Here is a 26,421-nt window from a genome sequence, read left to right as displayed (position 1 = left end):
ACACTCCCCATCAGGCGGCCGTCCTGTCACGGAGTCGTCCTATCACGGAGTCAAATGATGGCCGGGCGTCCTGTCAGAGGCTCCTCAGGGTAATGGAGTAGCCTGAGGGGCCGTCAATGGGTCTGACCCAGGGGTCGCTAGGCGCTCAGGATCTGACGGCGCGGTCCCCTCACGAGAGAGGAGCGCAGCTCCAGGGGCGGGGTGGGGGGTTTGGCTGGTGTCCGGCTTCTGAGTTAAGTGGGGGTGGGGAGGTTACGCCTGGGCTCCAGGTTTACATCTGGGCCCCAATTACGACTGGGGGCGGTTTACGTCTGGGCCCCAGGTTTACGGCAGGGCCGGGTTTACGACTCAGGTGAGTTGCCTCTGGGCCCCAGGTTTACGTCTGGGCTCGGCTTACGACTGGGTCGGTTTACGTCTGGGCCCCAGGTTTACGGCAGGGCCGGGTTTACGACTCAGGTGGGTTGCCTCTGGGCCCCAGGTTTATGTCTGGGCCCGGCTTGCGACTGGGGACAGTTTACGTCTGGGCCTCAGGTTTAGGGCAGGGACCCAGGTTTGCCGCTGGGCCAGGTTTACGACTCAGGGGTTTGCCTCTGCGCCCCAGGTTTACGTCTGGGCCCAGCTTACGACTGGGGGTGGTTTACGTCTGGGCCCCAGGTTTAAGGCAGGGCCCCAGGTTTGCCTCTGGGCCGGGTTTACGACTCAGGTGGGTTGCCTCTGGGCCCCAGGTTTACGTCTGGGCTCGGCTTTCGACTGGGGTGGTTTACGTCTGGGCACCAGGTTTACGACAGGGCCAGGTTTATGACTCGTGGCGGGGGCGGGGGGGGGGTTGCCTCTGGGCCCCAGGTGTACGTCTGGGCCCGGCTAACGACCGGGGGCGGTTTACATCTGGGCCCCAGGTTTACCGTTGGGCCGGGTTTACTACTCAGGTGGGTTGCCTCTGGGCCCCAGGTTTATGGCAGGGCCGGGTTTACGACTCAAGGGGCATTGCATCTGGGCCCCAGTTTTACGTCTGGGCCTGGCTTACGACTGGGGGCGGTTTACGTCTGGGCCGCAGGTTTACGGCAGGGCCCCAAGTTTACTGCTGGGCCGGGTTTACAACTCAGGGCGGTTGCTTCTGGGCCCCAGGTTTACGTCTGGTCCCGGCTTGCGACTGGGGAAGGTTTACGTCTGGGCACCAGGTTTACGGCTGGGCCCCAGGTTTACCGCAGGGCCGGGTTTACGACTCAGGGGTTTGCCTCTGCGCCCCAGGTTTATGTCTGGGCCCAGCTTACGACTAGGGGCGGTTTACGTCTGGGCGCCAGGTTTACGACAGGACCGGGTTTACGACTCAGGGGGAGGTTGCCTCTGGGCCCCAGGTTTACGTCTGGGCCTGGCTTGCGACTGGGGACAATTTACGTCTGGGCCTTAGGTTTAGGGCAGGGACCCAGGTTTGCCGCTGGGCTGGGTTTACGACTCAGGGGTTTGCCTTAGGGCCCCAGGTTTACATCTAGGCTCGGCTTACGACTGGGGGTGGTGTACATCTGGGCCCCAGGTGTAGGGCAGGGCCCCAGGTTTGCTGCTGGGCCGGGTTTACAACTCGGGGGTTGTCTCTGGGCTCCAGTTTTACGTCTTGGCCCAGCTTATGACTGGGGGCGATTTATGTCTGGGCCCCAGGTTTACGGCAGGGCCCTAGGGTTACTGCTGGGCCAGATTTACGATTCTGGTGTGTTGCCTCTGGACCCCAGGTTTACGTCTGGGCCCGGCTTGCGACTGGGGACGGTTTATGTCTGGGCCCCAGGTTTAGGGCAGGGCCCTAAGTTTACTGCTGGGACAGGTTTCTGACTGAGGGGTGGGGTGCATCTGGGCCCCAGGTTTATGTCTGGGCCCGGCTTATGACTTGGGGCGGTTTACGTTTGGGCCCCAGGTTTATGGCAGGGCCCCAGGTTTACGACTGGGGGATTGGTGCATTTGGGCCCCAGGTTTATGTCTGGGCCTGGCTTACGACTGGGGGTGGTTTACTTCTGGGCCCCAGGTTTACGGCAGGGCCCCAGGTTTACGACTGGGGGGGTGGTCATCTGGGCCCCAGGTTTATATCTGGGCCCGGCTTATGACTGGGGGCGGTTTACGTCTGGGCCCCAGGTTTACGACTGGGGGGTTGGTGCATTTGGGCCCCAGGTTTATGTCTGGGCCTGGTTCATGACTTGGTGGGTTCATGTCTGGGCCTAGTTTACGACTGAGGGTGTTTACGTGTGGACCCCAGGTTTACGACATCGGTGTTGTTATGACTGGGCCGTTTAGTCTGCCCCCGGTTTCATGACTGCTACCAGTGGCCACCTCTCTACCACCTGGGTCTGGTGGCCCCACTCTTACGCCCAGGAAGGTACCCAGTGGAGAAAGAGTCTTTCAGCGACCACCAGCTCTAGAGTGCAGGAGCCTGGTCTTCCTGGCTGAGAGGGCTCCCTGCATCTGGTCACAGCTGTCCCTGAGGGCGAGGGAACCGGAAGCTGAAGGTAACCCTTTGCGGGGCCCTGGGCGGGCGGGCACCATGCTTGCCCCCTGCCCGGCTCCTTGGCACTGCTGTGTGTACGTGCAATTGACCCTGAGCGGCTTGGGTGCAAAGTGTATGGGTCCACTAATGTCACGGGTTTTCGTTAGACACGTTCTGTGGTAGCACTGCGTGATTCTAAGTCATCACACGTCACACAAGATGATTTTGACATGGAACATAGGTATCAGTATGAAAGCTTCTAGGAAAAGACATGAGGCTGTCTTCACGACCTTGGGGTAGGGTTTATTTTCTTAAGCGTGAAACAGAAGCGTAATATGAAGGACAACGTTGGTAAATTAATAACAGTGTCTGGGCCATTAACAGTTTCTGCCTGAACTGGGCTGTTGCAGTTTTCCATGACCTTAGCCACAGGCCATGATGGTGCTCAGAGACACTCTGGTGGCTCTGCTGTGCTCCATCATACTCTTCCTCACCCTAGGCAGTAGGATAACTCCTTGCTTGGTCTCTTGATTCAGATGCACATGAGGAGCCCAAGGTGGCCGGGCAATAGAATTAGGTACCATTTCCGTGGAGTCCTTCTGTTTCCTGGTGAAAGCTGCCCTCTCTTTGGAACTAAGGTCTCTGGACCAGAAGGGCATAAGATCATGGGGACAGGAAGAAAAAACTTTGCTGGTGGGTCACTAGGGGTAATAGTGAATGGTGCCACTGCCGTTTCCACCCCTTGATTCCTAGACCCCTGAACCCTGATTATGGGAGGAGTAACAATACACTGGATATTGGTGTAGGACATGCACCGTTTCTTGGAGAACATTGTCCCAGCTCTGCAAGGCGTTGCCACATTGATGGTGCTGTAGTTGAGTCTCCAAAAGGCCGTTCCGCTGTTCTAGCAAGTCAGCTGCTACAGGATGGAAGGGAGTGTGGTGAGATGAGTGCTAGAATAGGCCATGGCTGCACTGCAACTGCCGTAAGGTCCCTCGAACAGAAGCAGTGCTGTGTAGAGCACCGTGAGAGTAGATAAGGCATCCTGTAAGTTCACTGATGGTACTTTGGCAGAAGCACTGTGTGGAGGGAAGGCAAATCCACGACCAGAGTGAGTGTCTATTCCAGTAAGAACGAAATATTGTTCCTTACATAATGGATGTAGGTCAGTGTAATCAACCTGCCGTCTGGTAGCTGGCTGGTCACCCCAGGGAATGGCACAATGGCAGGGACTCAGTATTGGTTTCTGCTGCTGGTAGACTGGGCACTCAGCAGTGGCTGTAGCCAGGTTGGCCTTGACGAGTTAAGTCCATGTTGCTGAGCCCATGTATCACCTCCATCCCTGCCACCACAGCCCCTTTGTTCATGAGTCCATTGGGCGATGACAGGGGTGGCTGAGAAAAGAGGCTGCCTGGGAGCCACAGGATGGGTCATCTTGTCCTCTTGATTAATAAAATCCTCCTCCACTGAGGTCACCCTTTGGTGAGCAGTCACATAGGACACAAATGTCTTCATGTGTTTTGCCCATTCCGAGAGGTCTATCCGTATACCTCTTCCCCAGACCTCCTTGTCACCAGTTTTCCAATTATGTTCCTTCCAGGTCCCTGACCAGCCAAACCATTGCCCCCAGCCCATGAATTAGTATACAGCTGCAGGTCTGGCCACTTGTCCTTCCAAGCAAAGTGCACGACCAGGTGCACTGCTCCAAGTTCTCCTGCTGGGAGGATCTCCCTTTAGCGTGTTCTCCTGGAGAGGGCTGCAGTGCTGCAGCTGCCCACTTTCAGGTGGTGCCTGCATATCCTGCAGAATCATCTGTGAATCAGACCCGCCTTCTCTCCCTCTGTCGACTGATCATAGGGAGCTCCCCAGGAGGCCATGGGTGCAGACTGGGAGAGAAGGCAACGTGGCAGGAGTGGGGACCATGGACATTTGGGCCACGTACTCTTTTGTGCCTTCAGGGCCTGCCTGGGCCTGAGTTCAGTGATATCACCTCCATTTACTGACGGGGTGCTGCTGTGCATGCCCAACTTTATGGCCTGGTGGGTCAGACAACACCCAATTCCTGAGGAGCTCAGGTCACATGGTAACTTGGTGGTCCATGGTTAAGCATTCAGTCTCTACTGGGGCCCAATAGCAAATCAAAACCTGTATATCAAAAGGAGAGTAGCTGTCCATAGACGATGGCAGAGCTTTGCTGCCAAATCCTAATGGTTCCCACTGTGACTCACCTGTAGGGGCTGCCAAAGGTTCCGGATAGCCTCCCTATGTGCCACTGGTAGTTCAAGCACCATTGAACTACTGGGTCACAGGCCTAGTGGCAGAGCTACTTCTGGGGGTTCTCACTAACAGGCATTGGGAAAAAAGTGCTTGCCAGGTCAATGTCTACATATCTGGTAGAGGGGAATGTGTTAATTTGCTCAAGCAGCGAAACTACATCTGGAACAGCAACTGAGTTGGAGTCCCCACCTGATTAAGTTTACAGTAACCCACTGCCAATCTCCAAGGTCCATCTGTCTTCTGCACAGACCAAATAGGCAAGTTGAATGGGGATGTGGTGGGAATCACTGCTCCTGCACCTTTCAGGTCTTTCGGGGTGGCATTGATCTCTGCAGTTCCTCCAGGAATGTGACATTGCTTTTGGTTTACTGTTTTCCTAGGCAGAGGCAGTTCTAATGGCTTCCGCTTGACCTTTTCTACCATAATAGCGTTCACTCTGCAGGTTCGGGAAGCAGTGTGGGGATTGTTCCAGTTGCTCATTATGTCTGTTGTAATTTTGCATTGTGGAAGTAGAGAAATAACCACAGAATGGGTTCAGAGACTCACTGGACCGACTGTGAAATCGACATGAGCTAAAACTCCACTGACCACTTGACCTGCATAAGCCCTGACTCTGACTCAGGGACCCCAGTAACTTTTTGGGTCTCCTAGAATTAGTATTAGTTCAGAGTCAGTGTCCAGTAATCCCTGAAAAGTTTAACTTCTTTCCATCCAGGCACAGTCACCCTGGTAAAAGGCTGTAAGTCCCTTTGAGGTGGGGGCAGGAGAAAGGTTAATAGTAGGCGTGTTTCGTAGTGTAGCAGGGTCCTTCCTTAAGGGGATCTGGCCTCTCCCTTATTCAAGGAGTTCTGGGTCTGTACACTGGCTCAAATCAGAATTGGTCAAGGGACCATGGCTCTGTTTTTATGATTCAAGTTGACTTCTGTTCACTTGACCTAAAATTCTCCCACTTAAATAGATCAAGCAAGGATTTAGTGGACCACCCATCTATTTTACATCTGAGGATACTGTGAGCAACTAGCCAATACCATAGGTCTCTGTTAAGTCAGACTTTTTATTACTGCTTTCACTCAGCTGTCCATTACAGTAATCACGCCCACCTTGCCTCTGATGGTTAAGTGTTACCACCTGGTCCCTGCTACTCAGGACCCAAGTGCCCCATTGCATTTAGATCCCCCCAGCTCAGTGGTGGCAGTTGCCACTGTAATTTCTGACCTACAGAGAAGTGTGACCTCTGAGCTCTTCGAGGATGCTGGAGCTCCCCTCAGATTTATACCTCACAGTCATGGTGAAAGGTGTGTCCTCTGGATCCCCGAGGGTGGGTGAGCATGCCTTACGTGATAAGTACACTCGAGCATTCCAACCTCCCTAAACCTTTGGATACCTTTCTCTAAAGCACACCAAAGCAATTCTGGCATTTCAAATTCATTGAGTGTAGGTCACCTGCTGGTCCATGTTTCAACCAAACAAACTGTTAGAACGCTTTCTAACTCCTCAAGCTGTAATATTAAATGAGAATCTGCTCAGTGGACCCTCATCAATAAATTGGTCCAGATCTGACTTTAGGTTCCTTACACCATTATCTTAGACCCTTAATATTCACCCACACACTTTCCCCAGATTTATGTATGTAGAAGTTGGAAAAATCACCTTGTTCTTTTTTTTTTTTTTTTCCAGTACGCGGGCCTCTCACTGTTGTGGCCTCTCCCGTTGCGGAGCACAGGCTCCGGACGCGCAGGCCCAGCGGCCATGGCTCGCGGGGCCAGCTGCTCCACAGCATGTGGGACCTTCCCGGACCGGGGCGCAAACCCGCGTCCCCTGCATCGGCAGGTGGGCTCTCAACCACTGCGCCACCAGGGAAGCCCCGCATTGTTCCTTTGGAGTGTAGTGCAGCTCCTTGTGGGACACACTTTGTCCCTCACCTGTTAAGGACTTCTGAGTGCAATTACAAATGTAAAAGCCAATAGGGGTAGTGGGGATGGGTCCTGTGGAGAATCAACAGTGTCTTGCAAGGCAAGTATCTTGGGTTAGGCCATTACAGTTTCCTGAGGCAAAGCAGGATTAATCTCTTCAAACTTGGTGAAAGGACTGCTTCTGCTGGAAAAGAAGACTCAGCAGAATGTCAGGGTTCAGTATCCCCAGCTTCCTCAGGATCTGCCCATATGTCCCCATTCCAGTCTTCAGGATCCCATTACTTCTCAGTCAACACCTTCACGGTACCAGCAGACACCTTGTGAGGCTGGAAACTCAACTTGGGTTGTAATTTAGCCACCTGCAGGGTGAGACTGCGGGTTTGGCTTAAGGTAATCTCAGCACTGTGACAGGAGATAAAGGCTTCTTTCAGGGAAGCTATTGAAACTTTCAGGTCGTTTATGCAGCGCTTAAACTGGGAATCTGAATCCCTAAGCTCATCCTTTTCTTTCCCCACTTTGTCTACTGTAATTAGGAGCAGCCAGTCAAACTCCTTATACTTGTTACACAGAAATGTTCTAAAGTATCGAATTCAGTCACCTAGAACCTTACCTCTTATAAGTATTGATTAGGAGGATCCAATAGTTATATTATGAATATCTCTTTTACCACATCTTGTCATGGAAAATGCTCTCTGGAGAACCAATTCCAGAAACCCCAGAGCCAATTCAGAAAACATACTTAGAATTCTGTTCTTCCAGAGCTATTCTTGATACTAAAGTCCGTGTTATTCTGGCTTCTGTAGAGAAACAGTCAACAGGCTATCTGTGTCATCTTTGTACCTATATCATCTATTTACCTGTCTCTCTACCTACGGGACTTATTTTAAGGAATTGACTCATGTGATTGTGGAGGCTGGCAGGTCCACGATCTGCAGGGCAGGCCCACAGATTGGAAACTCAGGCAGAATTTCTCCATTGCATTCTTGAAGGAGAATTTATTCCCAGAGCAAGCACAAGGGGGAAATAATGAAGATTGCATTAGACATCAGGGAAATAGAAAACCAAAAAATAACAGAGGAAAAAAAATAGGGAAAGACAATGTAAGCAAAAGGTGGTCTTCAAGAAGATTAACAACAATAGTAAACACAAATATTTAGCTAAGATGAGCAGGAAAAAAAGAGAGAAGACACAAATTGCCAAAATCAGAATTGAAAGAGGGAACATCGCCATTGACCCCACGGTATTAAAGAGGTTCTGTGGGAATACTATGAACAGCTTTGTGCCAACAAACTAGACAGCTTAGAAAAAATGGATTTATAGCTTCAAAACAATGCCTATCGAAATTCCAACAGTATTTTAAAAAGAAGTAATTGGCAAGCTAATTTTAAATTCTACATGGAAATTCAAAGGACCTAGGATAGCCAGAAAAAAAGAAAGAGAACTTATACTACTTTGTCTGAAAATTTACTATAAAGCTATAATTATCTGGTCAGTCTGGTACTGGTGTAAGGCTAGGCATGTAGGTCAATGGAACAAAATTGAGATACAGAAATAAACTCTTATGGTCAATTGAATTTCCAGCAAAGCTGCCAAGGCAGTTTAGTGGGAGGAAAGGATAGTCTTTTCAACAAATGATGCTGGTATAATTATATACTTACATGCAAAATGATATATTCAGATCCTTCCTCATGCTATACACACAAAAAATAGCTCAAAGTGGATCATAGGCCTAAATATAAGAGTTAAAATTACAAAACTTCTGGAAGAAAACATAGGGAAAAAGTCCTCATGACCTTGTAGTTCTTAGATATGACACCAGAAGCATACTCCGTCAAAAACGTAGAATTTGATGTTATCAAAAGTAAAAGCTTTTTCCTTTCAAAAAAAAAGAGAAACTATTAAGAAAATGAAAAGACTAGCTACAGATTGGGAGAAAACATTTGTAAATCATATATTTGATAAAAGCCTTGCATTCAGAATATATAAAGAACTTAAAACTCAACAAAAAGAAGACAAACCTAATATTAAAAATGGAATAGATATTACACCAACTAAAGTATATGTAGGGACTTCCCTGGTCATCCAGTGGTTAAGACTCTGCACCCCCAGTGCAGGGGACACAGGTTCAATCCCTGGTCAGGGAACTAATATCCCACACGCCGTGTGGTGCGGCCAACAGATTAAAAAAAAAAAAAAAGTATGCAAATAATAAACACATGAAAATATTATTGACATTATAAATGATTAGGAAAATACAAATTAAAACCAAATGATATACCTCTTTCCACAACAACTAGAATGGCTATGACTTAAAAAGACAGGGATTTCCCTGGTGGTGCAGTGGGTTAAGAATCTGCCTGCCAATGTAGGGGACACGGGTTTGAGCCCTGGTCTGGGAAGATCCCACATGCCGCAGAGCAACGAAGCCTGTGCACTACAGCTACTGAGCCCAAGTGCCACAACTACTGAAGCCCACGTGCCTAGAGCCCGTGCTCCGCAACAAGAGAAGCCACTGCAATGAGAAGCCCACGCACTGCAATGAAGAGTAGCCCCCACTCGCTGCAACTAGAGAAAGCCCGCACGCAGCTACAAAGACCGAATGCAGCCAAAGAATAAATAAATAAATTTATAAAATAAAAAGACAATATGAGTGTTATAAAGATACAGAGAAACGCAAACCTTCATACATTGCTGGTGGGAATGTAAAATGTCACAGCCTCTTTTGAAGAAAACTTGATGTTTCTTAAAAAGTTAAATATATACCAAATATTTAGATGTTTAATATTATCCATCATTTGCAATCTCTTTCCAAAAATATAAGAGAAGGGAACATATTCCAATTCATTCTATGAGGCCAGTATTACCTTGATACCAAACTAGACAAGACCGTTACAAGAAAATAAAACTGTAGGCCAATTGCTCTTATAAATCTAGATCTAAAATCCTCAACAAAATACTAGCAAACTGAATCCTGCAACATATAAAAAGAATTATATACAAGTGGAATTATCCCAAGAGTACAAGACTCATTTAACATCTGAAAATCAAAAATTAATATATGATATTAATAGAGTGAAAGACAAAAACCACATGATCGTCTCAAATGCAGAAAAAGCATTTGGCAAGATCCAATGCTTTTTGGTGAGAAAAACACTCAAAATCTAGAAATAGGAAGGAAAAGTCTTCAACTTGATAAAAGGCATCTACAAAGACCCCTCATTTAATGCCATACTTAATGATAAAAGACAATGCTTTTCTCTTAAAATCAGGAGCGAGAAAAGAATATCTACTCTCTCCAGTTTTACTTAACAATGCATAGCTGGGGCAGTTGTGCAAGAAAAAGAAAAGGCATCCAGATTGGAAAGGAAGGAAAATTATCTCTATTCATAGAAGACATGATCTTGTATGTAGAAAATTCTAAGAAAACCACTAAAGACTTACAAACAATGATTTCAGCAAAGTTATAAAGTACAAGGTTAATACTTAAAAATCCACTATATTTCTATACAGAAGAAATGCCAAATTCAAAAATGAAATTAAGAAAATTCCATTTACAATAGCATCAAAAAGAATAAAATGCTTAGGGATAAGCCTAATAAATGAAATACAAGACTTGTACATTGAAAACTACAAAACTTCAATGAAAGAAATTAAAGAATATATAAATAAATAGAAAAACACTCCATGTTCTTGGAATGGAAGATCGTTGTGAAGATGACAGTACTCTCCAATCAATCCACAGATTCAATGCAATCCCTATCAAGATGCCACAGGCTTTTTTTTTCTTTTTGCAAAACTTGACAATTCTGATCCTAAAATTCATGTGGAAATGCAAGGAACTCACAATAGCCAAAATAATCTTAAAAAAGAGAACAAAGTTGGAGACTCACACTTCTCAATGTCATAACATACTAGAAAGCTATAGTAATCAAGACAGTGTGGCATTGGCATAAGGATAGATACATATATCAATGGAAAGGAGTTGACCGTCCAGAAACAAACCCTTACATTTATAGTTAATTAGTTTTTGACAAGGGTACAACACGGTTCAATGGAGAAAGTACTTCTTTTTTTAACGAATGGTGCTAGGACAACTGGATTCCACATGCAAAAGAATGAGGTTGGACCCCCCCACCTCACACCGTATATAACTGAAAATAGACCATAGACATAAATGTAAAAGCTACATTTTTAGAAGAAACAAAGGAATAAATCTTCATGACCATGGGCTAGGCAACAGTTCCTTAGATATGGCACCAAAAGCACAAGCAACAAAAGTAAAAATAGATAAATTGGACTTCATTTTGTGTGATAAATGATGACTTTATTGATCACTTTGTTCTTCAAATGATATCATCAAGAAAGTGAAAAGACAGCCCATAGAATAGGAGAAAATATTTGCTAAGCATGTATCTGATAAGACACTTGTACACAGAATACATAAGGAACTCTTACAACTCAACAATAAAAGACAAATAAGTCAATTGTAAAATGGCAAAGGATTTGAATATACATTTCTCCAAAGAAGATATACAAATGGCCAATAAGCGCGTGAAAAGATGCGTGGCATCATTAATCATTAGGGAAATACAAACCAAAACCACAATGGGATACTACTTCATAGTCACTAGAATGTCTCATATCAGAGTGACAGATGCTAACAATGTTGGCAAAGATGTGGAGAAATTGGAACTCTCATGTATTAATGGAGGGAATGTGAAATGATGCTGCCATTTAGGAAAGATTTTGACAGTTCCTCAAAAATAGAGTTACCATGTAGCTCCGATGCATAATGCCATGAATCGCTTCAGTGAAAAGTAAACTATTCCTGATTCGCATTATACCTCCAATCATCTGTCTAAACTTTAAAATAGTGACAATAACAAGTGTTGGCAGAAACATGAAGTAACTCTTACAGGCAGTAGTTGGTACAACTGCCTTGCAGTACTCTTTTGTTTTTTTTAACATTTTGTGAGAATTTGTTTTTATTTTTATTCTTTTTTTTTTTTTTTTTGCGGTACGCGGGCCTCTCACTGTTGCGGCCTGTCCCGTTGCGGAGCACAGGCTCTGGACGCACAGGCTCAGCGGCCATGGCTCACGGACCCAGCCGCTCCGTGGCATGTGGGATCCTCCCGGACCGGGGCACGAACCCGTGTCCCCTGCATCGGCAGGTGGACCACCAGGGAAGCCCCTATTTTTATTCTTTAAATATTTTGTTTATTTACTTATTTGGTTGCACCAGGTCTTAGTTGCAGCAGGTCGGCTCCTTAGTTGCAGCTCACTGGCTCCTTAGTTGCGGCAGATGGGCTCCTTAGTTGTGGCATGTGAACTCTTAGTTGTGGCATGCATGTGGGATCTAGTTCCCTGACCAGGGATCGAACCTGGACCCTCTGTATTGGGAGTGCAGAGTCTTATCCATTGCGCCAGCAGGGAAGTCCCCAGTACTCTGTTATATACTAGTACTAAATATATGTAAAGCCTGTGACCTAGCAACTCTGCTCTTTGTTATGTATATGTACAGAAGATTTAGTGATTATGTCAGGGAAAAGATAGGTAAAAGAATGTTCGTAGCAGCAGTACTTCAAAAAGCGTCAAACTTCTAGATATAACACAAATGTCCATCAGTTGTAAATTTGATAGATAATTTGTGTTATGGTAATACAGTGGGATACTAGGCAAAACACTTATGGTGATAGATGTCAAAATGTTGGTCCCCTTGTGGGTCTGGGGGCCTGTTGGGGTGCTGGAAATGTTCTATATCTTGATCTGGGTGGTGGTGAAACGTGTATGTATGTGCGTGTGTGTATATAAACACACGTATGTGTGTGTGCGTGTGTGTGCACACATGCTTAAAATTTTTTTCTGAGCTGTGAATGTATTTATATATTTTACTGTATGCATTTCATAACATAGTAATAAAATGTGAGAATAGATTTATGTATGTGTTTCATTTTGGAAACATAAACACAGATGCACAGCCTAGAAACTTATGAAAATCCTTCTGAAGAACAAAGTTGAAGAGACAGGGAAGGAGATGGAACTTCCCTGAGTTTGTCTTTTCATGTAGTTTTAATTTTTGAATAACATTGATGTTTTAAGTATTCAAACAATAAAATTACATCAGTAAGGATGGAAACAGTTTTTAGGAGATAGTAGCAGAAACAGAGGTGTTGTTGAGTAATTTCATCTTCTGGTTTGCAGCTTCCAGCCTCCCTTGGCATTGGTTTGGGGTCATATGACTAATACTGGCCAAAAAGCTTTAAGAAGAAGCCTTTGGGCTAGAACAGAAGAGGTGATTTTATTCCTCCATGTGTTCTCTTCCTTTGTTTGGCAGTCATAGAGGTCACATGCTGACAGCATGGAGCCAGAGGACGGATTCATCCCTGTATCTCTGAGTCACCAAGTGGAGCACAGCTGCCCTGAACTTGTGTTTCGAGAGTGAGAGTGAGTCTCGGCTTTCATGTGGGGACTTGCTTGTTGCCTCGGCATAGCCTAGAGAAGATGTAAAATTGAGATGATTTGTTGAGAGTGAGGAGATATAGTGGCTATTTTAGGGACGTTGGGGAGAGTGAGATAAAGGTTTTCTATACTCTTCAGAAGAGTCAGAATAGAACATTTATAGACGGTTAGAGCTGGAAGAAAACTAGAGACATTATCCTTTTCTTTTCATTTTAAAGACAAAGAAACTAGGACCAGAGGGACTAATGATTTTGTCACCATCACATAACAGGTTAGTGGTGGAGACAGGATTACAACCCTCATTTCTGAGACCTTGAGAATAGTCTCAGGGTTAGGCTACAACTACTTTACAGAGCAGCTAAACATTTGCTTTAGGATATCGTGAACTTCACTTCCCTGGTGAAGGTTCTAGATGGCAATAGAAGTTATCTGAGCCCCTGTCAATTGTTTGCCCCCAACTATGAAGTCACAACAGAGCCCCCCTTTCATTTCCACTTAACTGCCCTTCCACCTAGGCAGTCCACTATGGGTGACTTGGGAAAATCAGGAAATATGCTTCACAAGAAATGGCACTTGTACTTTTTACCCTTTACCTCTTATTGTTTGGATTATTTTTTGTGATTTGAATCACTTGTGTAAACAAAGTAGACACAAAAGTAAAACGTCCTTGTTGAGAGTTTTGCTCCTCCATCTTTGATGTTTTCTGGGTGGACAGGCCCTTTCTCCCCATTTGTAAGAGGAAGAATAAGAAATGCTGTGGCATGGTTGGAACGAATGTCTAGAGGGCCCAGGTTATTTTGTTACAAATGTATTCTTTTGACTATAAAATCTCTTTCTGCTTCAGCAGTGCTCAAGAGTGGGTGACCAGCCATAAGCCTCCCTTACCCTCCATAATTTCTATCTTTGATTCAGTAACTTCCCTCTTGTATCTTTCTCAGGCTCATATCCTGACTGCCCACCTCCCACCTCCATTTCTGAGCTGTGGGCATCACTAATGTGGACACTTCCTCACCTTTCTTTTCTACACTCTGACCCTGGGGATTAAAGGAGGTCATTGTCACATCATCATTGGCCAGCCAATCAGGTGGGCACCTCCCTCCAAGGACCTCCTTGTGCCAGAGGAGTTCTCAGCCTGCTTCCGTGGAAGGAGGGAGCCACGAAGGAGGCCTGGTGTAAGTCCAAAGATGATAATTACAACATGGATTGTGTACATTCTCGCCCGGAAAGGTGTCGGGTTCCCCTTCCCACCGAAAGTCAGTTCGGTAAGTGGGGCTGGTGGTAGCCACGTGGAAAGTGTGTCAGGTATCGTTTCCCCTCTGAGCCCCTGCTGCACTTCTGGAGAGAAGATCTCACAGTGCTAACTGTGAATAATGGAGGAGGGGCTGGGTCTCTCTGTATTCTGAGGACATCGACTTACCACTTTGTTGCAGGACGTGGAAGTTGTGGAGAGCGAGGCTGTGTCTGTAGTACAGCACTGGTTGAAAAAGGTGAGTGAGATTCCTCTGGGACTCAGGGTACCACAGATTGTAGAGGGCTGGCCTCAGTGGGTGCAGGGAGCTGTACGTCCCTCCCCCTACAACCAGGAAACCCAAGCTCATTGCCCACCAGCCTGCCTAGAGCCGTGTCTGATCCACCACATGTCCGGAAGGACCCGGGCTGTCCCCTCGCCAGAGACGGGCTGGCGTCACCACCAGCCCCGCCCTGCTTCTCAGGCGCACGGGAGGGGAGGGGGTTTCAGATGCGTGGCCCCACTGCAGGGTGTCTCAGGAGGACCTTGGGCCCATGACTTACTGAGTCCCTGGAATTCCACAGGAAGGTAGCAGTAGACGAGCTAATTGCAGGAACTGTGCGATACAGCGTGTTTGTGTGGGCACGCATGTGTGTGTTGTGATGGGGAAGAAGAAACGGGAAAAGGAAGAGGAGGGAGAATAGGGGCCAGATAGAGTGACACTTTCTGAGGGAAATTGCTTGTCTTTCAGACTGAAGAAGAGGCTTCCCAGGACATAAAGGAGAAGATGTCCACCAACTGCCCTCCCACGCATGGCCAAGATGTACATGTGACCAGAGACGAGGTAATGGAACCTTTGAGCCGCCCATCCTGGGGAGGGGGCAAGGGGAGGGGAAGGGGGAGGTGGGTCCTACTGCAAAGGGTCCTGGGCAAGTGGGCAGAGCTTGTCCAGGCTGGGCTCCACCCTGGCCGTGGGGTCCTTGCTGGGCAGTAACCACTGGACTCCACCCGGATTTCCTAGGTGAAGCACCACCTCTCAAAGTCTGGTTTGTTAACAAACCAGAGTCAGGAGGTCCTGGAGGAAAGAACAAGAATCCAGTTCATAAGATGGAGGTAAAGCATCTCATCTGCCCCAAGCTAGGCATGCTGTGGGGAGGGGGAAGCAGAGAAAGCACAAGCCCCCCTCTTTGGGATTACTGGCCAACACAAACCCTCGGCCCTCCTTCTCTAGAGACGTTGACTCCTTTGAGTTTTTCAGCCTTACTTTGGGGTCTCTTTTTTTTTTTGTATGCGTTGAATCTTCGTTGCGGTGTGCGGGCTTCTCATTTCTCATTGCGGTGGCTTCTCTTGTTGCGGAGCACGGGCTCTAGGCATGGAGGCTTCAGTTGTTGTGGCACCCAGGCTCAGTAGTTACGGCTCGCAGGCTCTAGAGCGCAGGCTCAGTAGTTGTGGCACATGGGTTCAGTTGCTCCGCGGCATGTGGGATCTTCCCAGACCAGGGCTCGAACCCGCGCTGCCAGGGAAGCCCTTGCTTTGGGGTCTTAAGGGAGTATTTTTGCTATTTTGAAAGCCCAGCTCATTGCTAAATTTTAAAATGACTAGAGGGGTTGGAAAACTGGGCTTGCTTACCATTTCTTAAATGCTTCTGAATAAATTTCATATTTCTGTTGTTTTTGCACTTGATTTGTCCAGAAGTGGCTGCACTTTAAAGAGACCTACTAGAGAATGGACTTGAGGATGTGGGGAAGGGGAAGGGTAGGCTGTGACAAAGTGAGAGAGTGGCATGGACATATATACACTACCAAATGTAGAATAGATAGCTAGTGGGAAGCAGCCGCATAGCACAGGGAGATCAGCTCGGTGCTTTGTGACCACCTAGAGGGGTGGGATAGGGAGGGTGGGAGGGAGGGAGACGCAAGAGGGAAGAGATATGGGAACATATGTATATGTATAACTGATTCACTTTGTTATAAAGCAGAAACTAACACACCATTGTAAAGCAATTATCCTCCAATAAAGATGTTAAAAAAAAAAAAAAGAAAATAGGCTCATAAAGTGCAAAAGCCAAAGCCCTCGTCTTGGGCGGAGGTGAGAGGAGGTTTCTCAGCCCTGAGGCTAGAATTCTGTGCTCCACAGTAGCTGCTTTGTCAGCCCCAGCCTGCACAGACCATCTACACTGCCACCACCTCTCCTGGCTCTGAAGAGCAAGACTCCAGGCAGGGGAGCTGGGCCTGGAACCTGGCTCACTGCTTTGGCACACGCTTCCCTGCCTCCTTCTGGGATGGTCTCTTTTCCCAGTAGAGTCATTGTGGGATTCCACTGGGCTTCCCCCCGCTGTGAAGGAGCCCCCTCTCATCTCTGGACTTGACTTCCTTTCTGTGCCCCCATCGCCAGCTTTGCTGTCTCCTATCAAGGAAGATATGTTTCTCAAGAAATTTGTTTTTGCTTCAAGATGTACAGTTTTCCTGTGTTTACCCCTTCCAGTGGCATTAGCATTTTAAAAGAGGATTCAAATGCTCAAGAATTGCATAAGAGGAATGGTCTAATTTGAGGCCTCCCTGGGAAAGGGTCTTTTTGGATGGAAGCCGGCCAAGGTCGCCCAAATCATGAACATTGGTGACTGTCCCCCATCCACCGCCCTGCATGTGGGAGGCTTGTCCTCCCCTGACCTGGCCATGCTACCAGCTCTAGCTGTTGCAGTTCCTTGGTTTGGACAATCTGAACGTCATCCTCTGGTATTTTTTAGAGCTTGGCTGTGTAGCGTAAGTAGGTTACAGCTTTGGAGACACGGGACAGAAATCAGTCAATTTTCTACATACAAGTTCTCCACTCTGGGTATTCTGTGGAGATTTTAGACCAATAAACTCAGCCTGCTTCTCCCTCCAATCCACTGATTTTGGTATCCTCCTATTAGTTTCATTAAGTACGTAGTCAGAGTTGCATATCCCTTTATTAAGCACCACTGAATGCTCATTTATATGGTAGATGTGTACTGGCCACCTGATGTTTGCTAGGGCCTCTGGAAGAGAGAACAACATAAACCAAGTTCCCCATTTGAAAGGATACAAGTGACCTGGGTGGAGAAGCATGTGAGCACTGAAGGACATGTTGGGGACACCAGTAGGAGGGCACAGTAGGGGGCCGGGCTGCACAGGTTCTCGGCTTTGCTGCCTAGGCTTCAGAAGGGTTCCTAGCAGGACGTTCACCTGGGCTGACCCGTGTCTGGGCAGGGACTGGACACACAGGAGCCCGAGCCAGGTAGGGCCTTCCACACGGGCAGGAGCCTGGCACCTTGGCCAACCTCGTCCAGCCTCTGTGTCCCCTTCTTCTCGGAGGCATCCCCCTGTCCCCTCAGGCCCTCTGTCCTTTCTTCTCTCTCTCTTTGGGCACTGACCAGCTCCATTTTATATGAGCCATATTCCGGAGCACGTTTGGGCTGCGGGTCCTCATAGGCGGTATCAAAGCTGAACTCACAGGGAAAACCCCAAAGCACCTAGAGCAAGGCATTACCCAGAAGGCACTGTCAAGCATGGGGTGGTCCAGTGGGCACAAGAATGGTGGTCCAGTGGGCAGGCTGCTTTTCCTGGAGTGGAGGGTTTGTGAGGGTTTGTTGGGGTGTGGAGTTGGGAACGGCATGAAGTGGACTGTGGTGAGGAAGGCAAGTCCAGAACAGTGAAATAAAACAAAAACAGCAGCAAAGAGGAGCCTGCAGCTTCTTTGTGACAGAATGTTCTAGAAGGATCTCTAAACCATAGTGACTGTGGCACAATGCTGTTGATAGAGAGCTGGTGACGAAGCTGGAGAGGAATTCAGACTCCCTCTGTAACTCTAGCAAAGGCTCATAACCTCTCCGTCTCCTTGACTCTCCTTAGGACCATTTGCTACCTGCCCAGGATCATTGGGGGGCTCAGGGGTACTTGGTTAGTAAAAAGAATGCTTTGTGTTACTGATACAAGGAGGGTGAAGGTGCAGCTCAAAAGCTCATGGTGACAGGGTCAGAGCTATGGTCCCCCGTGATTCCAACCCTGGAGGTTCCACGGTGACTGGTTAGAAGAGAAGGAACCTGGGAACCCCAACGTCTGATGGTGTTTTGCAGCCATACCCGTATCTTCCAAGTGCCAAGCGAGGTGAGAAATGATGCCATGCGAGAACGGATAGAGCAGGTGAGACGAAGGTAAGCGTTTGAGAGGAGTTGATTCGTGTCCTAACTGGGGGCAGGTGGGTGGAGTGCTGCTGGCCTCTCCGTGGGTCTCCCTTAGCTCCAGCCCTGGGCCCGGCCAAGCCAGGGGCCCTTCTGGGCTGAGCGCCTCTTCCCAGGACTCAGCTCCTGGGCCTAGGCTCGGGCTGCTGGCCCACCCGGCCCTGTGCGACGGTCTGGGTCTGTGCTCTCGGGGGAGCTCTGCCGCCCTGTGGTCTCCCCACTGCCTCTCCTCTCCTCTCCTCTGTCCCCTGCAGCATATGCCATCTTACGAATGAGGCATCTCAGGAGCTTCACAAGAGCAATTCCTACTCAGACTGCTGAGAGCAGCAGGTGAGAGGGCTGACAGGTGAGGGGCCGGGCCAGAGGACGGCCTCCCTGGGCAGGGAGCCGGCGCACTGGGTGGCGCTTGAGAATACCAGTGAGGGGCCTGCACCTGGGCCACTGGGGGTCGGGGAGCAGGCAGCTGCCTGAGGCTCCTGCCACGCCTCTTAGATTTCCAGAAGGACTTGGAGTCAAGGTCAGGTTTGCGTCTCTGAGTCTTCACTGTGGGGTCGCAGACCAGTGCTTCTCAGTTGTCCACGGGCCCCGGGGTCTCAGGGGCCGGGCGGTCGAGGCTGTGGTGGGACCTGCAGCTCTGGTCTGGGTGTAGCTGCTGCTGGTCTGCTGACCCCTCTCTGAGTCACAGGGTCACACAGCACTGGGGTGGGAGGGAGGGTGCACAGGTTTTGGCCCAGCCCCCGATCAGGGCCGTGACCTTGGGCCGTGTGGCCTCTCGGCCTGCACACGGCACCAGCGGTCATGGCAGCGGCTGTTGGTGCTGCTCTGGAAGGTGGCATGCCAAGGCCAGGAGTTGCCTCTCCAGGAGGTACCTGTCCGGGAAGGGTTGCTGCACCCCTGCCACGCAGTAGAGACCATGCTGACCCTCGTGGCGGCTGATGGGGGGCCACCAGCATGCTTAGAGGAGGGCCGTGGAGGGGTATGCTAGCAGTTATTGAGCGCCTACTGTATGCCAGCTCTGCACAAGACACTTTGCCTAGGTTTCTCATCTGACCCAAATGACTGTAAGAGGAGGGTGTGGTGGTGCAGCTGTACTCACAGTAGAGGTTAGGCCACCCTGGGGAGCAGGTGATGGCTTTCTTCCAGCTCCAGCGTGGGCCATTGCTTCATGCCCTGGTGCCTGTTTCCTGACTTCAGGATGTTGCCTTGTGGACCATGGGGTCCAGCACGTGGCAAGCGCCATGTCAGTGGTTTGCTAACGTCAGCAGGGACGAGGAGTCGGGGGTGCCTGCTGGCACCCCTGTGTTTGAAGGTGCAGAGCCAGGCTCCCGCACCAGCTCTGCCTGACACCACCCCTCCTCCTCGTGGGTCTTCCCACTCCTGCATCCTGCTCTGAATGTCGAGAGCAGCGGGCTTAAGGAGGCATTGCCAGTCCTGCCTGTCAGCCTTCGCACATTTCCGTGATGCGCCCCTGGGCATTTCCCTGCCTCCCAGGTTGATGCCCTTCAGGGTCAAGGAGCTGCCTGTGTCGGAAGGATGTCCAACCCCCCTTGACCTGAGGAGCGACCACACCTGGGCAGAAAGAATCCAGTGGGTGAGCCCTTCCTTGTGACAGTGGCAGCACTGGAGTCTTCTTGCTGAACTGCTGATAAAGAGATGCACTATTTAACCACCATCCCAGCCTCTGGTGTGAGTGCTTTGCCATCATTCATTCATTGGACCCTGAGCACGTCACGGGCTTGCCTCTGGGGACACAGGCTCTCAGCCTTGCGGGGAGACAGCTGACAGGCCCCTACCATTGTGTGAAGCAGGCTAGCTGGGGCTCCTGGGGTGTTAGGGGCAGGGCTGTGCTGGGGCAGGAGGACTTCCTGGGGAAGGTGTGGCATGTCTATTTCACTCAAGTATTTTATGTTCATTTACTCCTCCTCTAGAGCACTTCCTTTCCTTATGTAGACCCATGTTTCTGACCTACATCCTTGTTCCTCCTGAAGAACTGTTAACATTTCTTGCAAGGCAGGTCTGCTGGCAACAGTTTCCTTTTGTCTGAGAAAGTATTTCCATTTCATTCTGAAGGCCAGCTTTGAAGAATACAGAAGTCTAGGGGTTTTTTTCCCCCCCAACACTTTGAATATTTTGCTTCACTCTCTTCTTGCTGGCATGGTTTCTGAAGGGAAGTTGGATGTGTTTTTATCCTGCTCCTCTCTGGGTAAGGTCCCCCCACCCCAGCTTTCAAGATTTTTTTTGTGTGTGTTTGATTTTCTACAGTTTGAATATACGTTCAGGTGTAGATGTTTTGGTGTTTATCCTGCTTGGTGTTCTGAGCTTCCTGGATTTGTTGTTTGGGGTCTGTCATGAATTTTGGAAAATTCTCAACTATTATTACCTCATATATTTTTTCTGTTCTTTTTGTTTCTTTCCTGGTGTTCCCATTACTCAAATGTTACACCTTCTGTAATTGTCTGCCAGTTCTTGCATATTCTCCTCCCCTTCTTTTCATTCTTTTTTTTTTTCTCTTTGCTTTTCCATTTGGAAAATTACTACTGACGTTTCTTAAACCTCACTGACTCTTTCCTTGTCCATGTCTAGTCTGCAGATGAGCCCATCAAAGCATTCTTCATTTCTATTTCAGTGTTTCTTATTTCTGGCATTTCCTTCTGATTCTTTCTTGGGGTTCCCATCTCTCTACTTATGTTACCCATGTGTTCTTGCATGGTGTCCACCTTTTCCACTAGAGCCCTTAGCCTATTTATCAAGGTTGTTTTAAATTCCCAGTCTGGTAATTCCAACCTCTCTGCCATGTCTGAGTCTGGTTCTGATGCTTGCTCTATCTCTTCAGAATGTATATTTCACCTTTCATCATACCTTGTAGTTTTTTGCTGAAAGCCAGGTAAGATGAATGAGATAGAGGAACTGAGGTAGACAGGTCTTCAGTGTGAGGTTTTATACTTGTCTGGTTAGGGGTCAGGCTGTGTTTACTCCTTCCAGCAGCTGTGGTGTCAGAGGCTAAAATTTCCTTTCATGTCCTTGCTTTTTGTCTTTGGGTTTCCCTAGAGATTCTCCTGTAATCCTCTAACTTGGCCTTGGTCTCAGTTAACCTGTGCGCCTGGCCTGTGACCTTCACATATGTTTCTCCCCCAACTCCTACCTCAGGAGGGACGGGAAAGTGGGAGGGGGCTACAGTTGAATATTTTCCTTCCCTCGGCCAGGTAGGCTCTGGCAAAATAGTTTTCCTTGAGAGCAGGCCTTTGTTAAGGAAAACAGAATGCTTAAGACATATTTCAAAATGGCTATTTCCCCCTCCTTTTGCTGGGAGATGGGGGTGGGGGAGGTTTCTCTGACCTTCACTGTGAGAACCTGGTGGGGTTCCTTAGGTCCTTCCTAAGACTGGCCTCCTGGACTTGTTAACTCTCAAGCCTGTCCACACTGAGTTACCAGTAGTCCATCAGCTATAGTTTAAGCCTTGCCCCCTGGCCGTGGTTCCTGGAGGTTCTGCTCTGGTACATTGTGAGTCTCTGTATCCACCTGTCTGTCTCTCCTAGTTTCAGGTCAGTGGTTTGCCCCGTGACCTTAGTTCTCTGATGGATCTGGGAAGAGTTGTTGCTCTTTGGTTTATTCAGCTTTTTCTCTTCTTGCGAGGACGGGTGAGGACTTCCAAGCTCTTTACACACAGACCAGAGACTGGAGGTACCGTCTCACATTTACTGAGTGTCTAGTAGAATAACAACCAGTGTTTGGTGACCTCTTAGCACGTACCAGAGACTATAAGCACTTAACCCAAGCAGCCCTCTGGTGTAGGTACTTTTATTATTAGCGAGGAGACCACGTAAGACCACGAGGTGGTTACCTTGACCAGAGTCACTTTGCGATAGAGGAGTGATGGAGCCCAGCCCGGCCTTCTGGCTCCAGGCCCCCCTTCCCAGCCACTTTGTGTGTGGGCCCTGGGCTGGGCTGGGCTGGGGAGCATGCAGTGAAGCAAACCCCCGTCCCTGTCCTGGTGGAACTTTTGGGTTGACAGGGGAGACAAGTTTTAGACTACATTAGTCACAATTTTCTCAACTACCATAAAGGAGTACTATGTATAATGGGAACTTGCCCTGATCAGAGAAGAGAACTGAGATTGACTTTCGCTTATTTTAAAATCATCACCTCATTTTGCAGGTGAAGAACTGGAAGTTCAGAGAGGTTAAGTGGCTTTCCTGATGCCACACAACCATTAGATGCATGGCCAGGATTGGAATGCAGGCCGTCTCAGGCCATACCACTGTGCAGTACGCTGGGGTGAGGGGTCGTTCTGGTGGACAGTAGGGGTGGTGGTGGTGACCTTGGCCAGCCCGACACTGTGGAGGGGAGGGGGTAGAGGTAGGATGGGTCCTTAGCCTCTGCCCCACTATATCTAGAGGTCAGGAATGCCTGCGCTTCCTTCCCATCACTGTCCCCTCCCAGCTTCCCTCTGCCTGTTCACGTAGCTGAGGAGGGGAGTGAGAAGAGCGGCAGTAGGACTGGCCAGGCGGGGGCTCCAGGACAGGAGGAAAAGCAGCAAGGCTGCTCTGGCTGGACAGGAGCGGAGGGAGAGGGGCCCGGGCCAGGCCACGCGGTGGGGCCCCAGCAGAGGTGGGAAGCGCAGGAGTGTTACCTGTGGAACCGGGCTGAGGTGCAGGTTGGGGGCGAGGAGCCCAGGAGGGGTCCCCAGGGAGCGAGGGGATGGGCTTGAGACAGGATGGAGGTGACCTGGTGTTGGTGGCACCTGCAGAGTAGGGAAGGAGGGATGTGGGGACAGCTGGCGACAGGGGTGCACTGTCCAGGAAGGGGTCTCATGGGGTAGGCTCAGTTTGGGTCCTGATGTGGCCTTGCATGTGATGTCCAGGAGGTGGATGGACAGACAGGGCTGGGCTGGAGGGGTGGCCCCTGAGAGTGCCTGGGGCAGGACCAGGCTGACCTTGGCGGGCAGGGCTGCAGTCCAGACCTCGGCAGGAGGATGGAGGGAGGGAAGAGGTCCACGGGCCACTCTCTGCAGTCCCAGAAGCTCTGCCTTCCCGACCTCTCCTCACGCTCCTGGGGAGGCGCCAAGAGACGCTCAGCTGGCCAGGCCTCTCACCCTCAGGCTCCTGGATCACAGTTCAGTGAAGGGACAACACCTGCTCCACAGTCCAAACTGAGCGCCAGTTCTGCCGGAAACCACCAGATGGTGCCATTTCCATGCAAAAACAGGTTTCCTGAAGGTGAAGCCTGTGTGCGACTCAGGGTTTAGATTTTATTGCCACTTGGGAAGCATGAGCAGACGGGAGGCCTTTGAGCATCTTAGTTTAATGATGACTACAGTGCACGTCCACATCCATGAACTATGGTAGGGCTACTGACTCAAATGAAGCGTCCTGAGCGTTTACGTGCAGCCGTGAGCGGCTCCCCAGGCGAACATTCTGTGGCGTCCTCAGGGGCTCAGGGTGGTGGAAGGCCGACAGGCACAGACATAACTCAGGGTTGTGTGAGCATAGACGGGAGAGCAGAGGAGGGAGTGGCCTCTGCTTGAGAGAAAGTGTGGACTTCCCTGAGAGGGGACATTTAGCAGAGGCTTCTCCAGGCTTCGGCAACGAGGAGGGGTCTTCTAGGCAGGGGACACCCCTGCGGGAAGGTGTGGAGGACAGTTAGGGACGTGGGCCTGGCCCTGAATGTTTGGAAGGCAGGTTGTGGTGGAGATCACAGCAGGAGAGGAGGCGGGTAGCCTACAGGTGTGTGCAAGAGAACCCCGTGGAACCTGCCAGGGTACCCGAGGAAAGGAGCCAGGCGTGCGTGCTGGCTGGGGGTGGGGGGCGGGCAGTGTGCCCTCGGCTCCAGCTTCAGGCACCTGGAGGAGCAGGGGCGCTGTAGCCCTCGGGAAGGAAGGGAGACCGCAGTCCTGGGCCCGGCTGGCCCGCCCTCTCGCTCAAGCACGTGGAGTGTGCGGAGCGAGGGACCTGCATTGGTGTTGTAGCCGCAGCTCCTCCAGACCCTGGGTGGAAATGAAATCATTAAGTGGCTCAGATGGAGTTTTGTTCTGTGCATGATTAACCCCAGGAGGGGAGTTTGGGAACAAATATGCCACCTCTACCTGTATTACGGGGGACTGAGCCACGGTAAATTAAAAGAAAATCACTGGCAAATTTGGGACCAGTCAGCTGTGACCAAGCCATTAGTGTAGTTAAATGAAGCTGAAAGAGCCAATAAAGGCTTTGTGGGTCATGGATCCTTCCGGGAGGGGAGGGTGGGGCGAGGGGGGGCAGGTGGGCGGGGAGTTGGTCCCCATGCTGCACATGGCGGCCTTCCCTGGGACTTGGCGGAGGTGCTGCTGGCAGTGGGATGTATGTTGTTTTCTAACGGGGAACTTAATTCTAGGAAGAGACAGGACCAAGACCCAGCCTTGGCCTCTGGTGTCTCAGAAGACAGACTGGGTCTCGGCAAAGTGGAGCCTTGGGACACGGACGTGGGAGCAGCACCTCCTGAGTCTGTCACCCAGAGTGAGGTGCGAGGGGCCCAGCGTCATGGGGACCCCCAGGACGGAGGCCTAGCCTGTGCCCTGGATGTCCACCGAGAGCTGGGGTGGCTCTGGTCCATGCCCAGAGGAGGGTGTTGGACGCCCAGCCAAACCAGGAGCTGAATGTGGGGCGCCAGACAGGGAGGGGATGGGCTCCCGCCTGTGCAGGCGAGTTCTGCAAGCTCCTAGACCACTCCAGGGTGCAGGGTGCGGGCGCCCGTGGCTGGAGGGCAAAGCGGGAGCTGGGCTTGGTTCTGTCAAGGAGGGCGGGCCCCAGGCCTGCAGGTGCAGGGGCCCCAGTCAGTGGGCTTTGCTGGGGTGGGGAAGCCTGGGGGGTTCGAGGGGAAGATGGCAAAGGCTGTCTGTGCGGCTGAGCTGCCCTCCCTCTGCTTCGCGGTAGCACTGGGAGGGCGGCCGGCTCAGGTGCTCCCCCCGCCTGTGGAAGGGATGCCCTGCTGGGCCTCAGGCGAGAGTGTGGGCCTCCAGGTTTGCAGTGCCATTTCCTAGTGCTCCCCTCGGAGCCTCCACCCTTGCGGGGCTGTCACTTGGGGCGCCCTCCTAAGGCAGCTCTCTGTGGGTGGGCCTGGAGGCCCGCGAATGAAGGGCTTGGTCCCAGGAGGAGCTGTGTGGTGTGCGGGGCCCCCGAGCCAGGAGCTCCCGCCTTCCGGCGGGGGGAGATGGCAACCTGTCACTCCCAGAGGGACTCTCAGCCACTGCCCCCAGGAGTTGGTGCTGGACAGTGGCAGGCCCTGGGTGCATCTAAAGATGCTGGGGCGCCAGACAACGTCTGGTGAAAATAAAGCTGTTGGGAGCGCTTCTGGGAGCCGGTGTGTGAGGGGTGTGTTTTCAGACCCACGCATGGTCGAATCAGGCTGGCCCCTCAGGTGGGTGAGGTTTGCTAGCTCCACGGGCTCTGGAGACCTGCCTTGGGGACCAGCTGGACCCGGGGACGCCCCACACCCTGGGGAGGGACCTTCTCTGGGCCCGTGTGCCAACTGAGGAAAGGTACTTCCTCTGGCCTTGAGCTCCCTTGGGGTCTGGGGAGAGAGGCACCAGGCTTAGCCTGCTCCAGGCGGGAGGGTGATGCGGTGTCCTGTGTCCAGCAGAGGGTGATGTTGCCCTGGTATTGCCAACGGCCGGTGCCTCTGATCACACTGTCCACCACGTAGGGCACACCAGCTTCCAGCACCTCCGTCAGCACCTGCACTCAGCTCCTCTGCCCACTCGGGGCCCCTTGTCTGGGGAGCAGGCAGAGGACCTCAGGCCTTAGTTTTATGGGGGAGGAGGCCCCTTGCTCTGTTTGGCTGCACAGGCAGAGGTTGGAGGAGGGCGGTCACCTTTCTAGTCCACAAAGCCCAGTCCCTGCCTGCA

The 26,421-nt window shown here is 50.3% G+C and overlaps 1 protein-coding gene across 4 annotated transcripts; it reads left to right on the top strand.

Moving 5' to 3' along the window:
- SPATA19 (spermatogenesis associated 19) lies at positions 1-24,326 on the top strand. Of its 4 annotated transcripts, XM_089915839.1 has the most exons (10): positions 874-6,574; positions 12,992-13,101; positions 13,335-13,387; positions 14,055-14,378; positions 14,547-14,603; positions 15,096-15,188; positions 15,366-15,457; positions 18,441-18,518; positions 18,800-18,875; positions 20,037-24,326. In XM_089915839.1, exons 4-9 carry the CDS (start codon positions 14,301-14,303, stop codon positions 18,864-18,866), a joined length of 465 nt encoding a protein of 154 aa, XP_089771965.1. In that variant the 5' UTR covers positions 874-6,574; positions 12,992-13,101; positions 13,335-13,387; positions 14,055-14,300; the 3' UTR covers positions 18,867-18,875; positions 20,037-24,326. The 4 variants fall into 4 exon arrangements, with proteins under 4 accessions (XP_089771964.1, XP_089771965.1, XP_022411980.1 ...); XM_089915838.1 differs by lacking the exons at positions 874-6,574; positions 13,335-13,387 and adding an exon at positions 1-89; XM_022556272.2 differs by lacking the exon at positions 13,335-13,387 and having other exon boundaries at positions 874-2,489.
- Positions 24,327-26,421: the final 2,095 nt, after the last annotated feature.

Source organism: Delphinapterus leucas, chromosome 7 (genome assembly GCF_059928025.1).
Source record: "Delphinapterus leucas isolate spDelLeu-1000000601 "Yukka" chromosome 7, BTC_Dleu_Yukka2, whole genome shotgun sequence".
In the NCBI taxonomy this organism is placed as follows: domain Eukaryota; kingdom Metazoa; phylum Chordata; class Mammalia; order Artiodactyla; family Monodontidae; genus Delphinapterus; species Delphinapterus leucas.
The sequence above is the reverse complement of the archived record's forward strand: the minus strand, read 5'-3'. Positions and strand labels throughout refer to the sequence as shown.

Bases quoted from the DNA above. Each gene is read 5' to 3' on its own strand.
- SPATA19 (XM_089915838.1), top strand. From the start codon at position 14,301: ATGATAATTACAACATGGATTGTGTACATTCTCGCCCGGAAAGGTGTC. The intron at 14,379-14,546 runs GTAAGTGGGGCT...ACTTTGTTGCAG, and splicing joins TCCCACCGAAAGTCAGTTCG to GACGTGGAAGTTGTGGAGAG. The intron at 15,189-15,365 runs GTAATGGAACCT...CGGATTTCCTAG, and splicing joins TACATGTGACCAGAGACGAG to GTGAAGCACCACCTCTCAAA.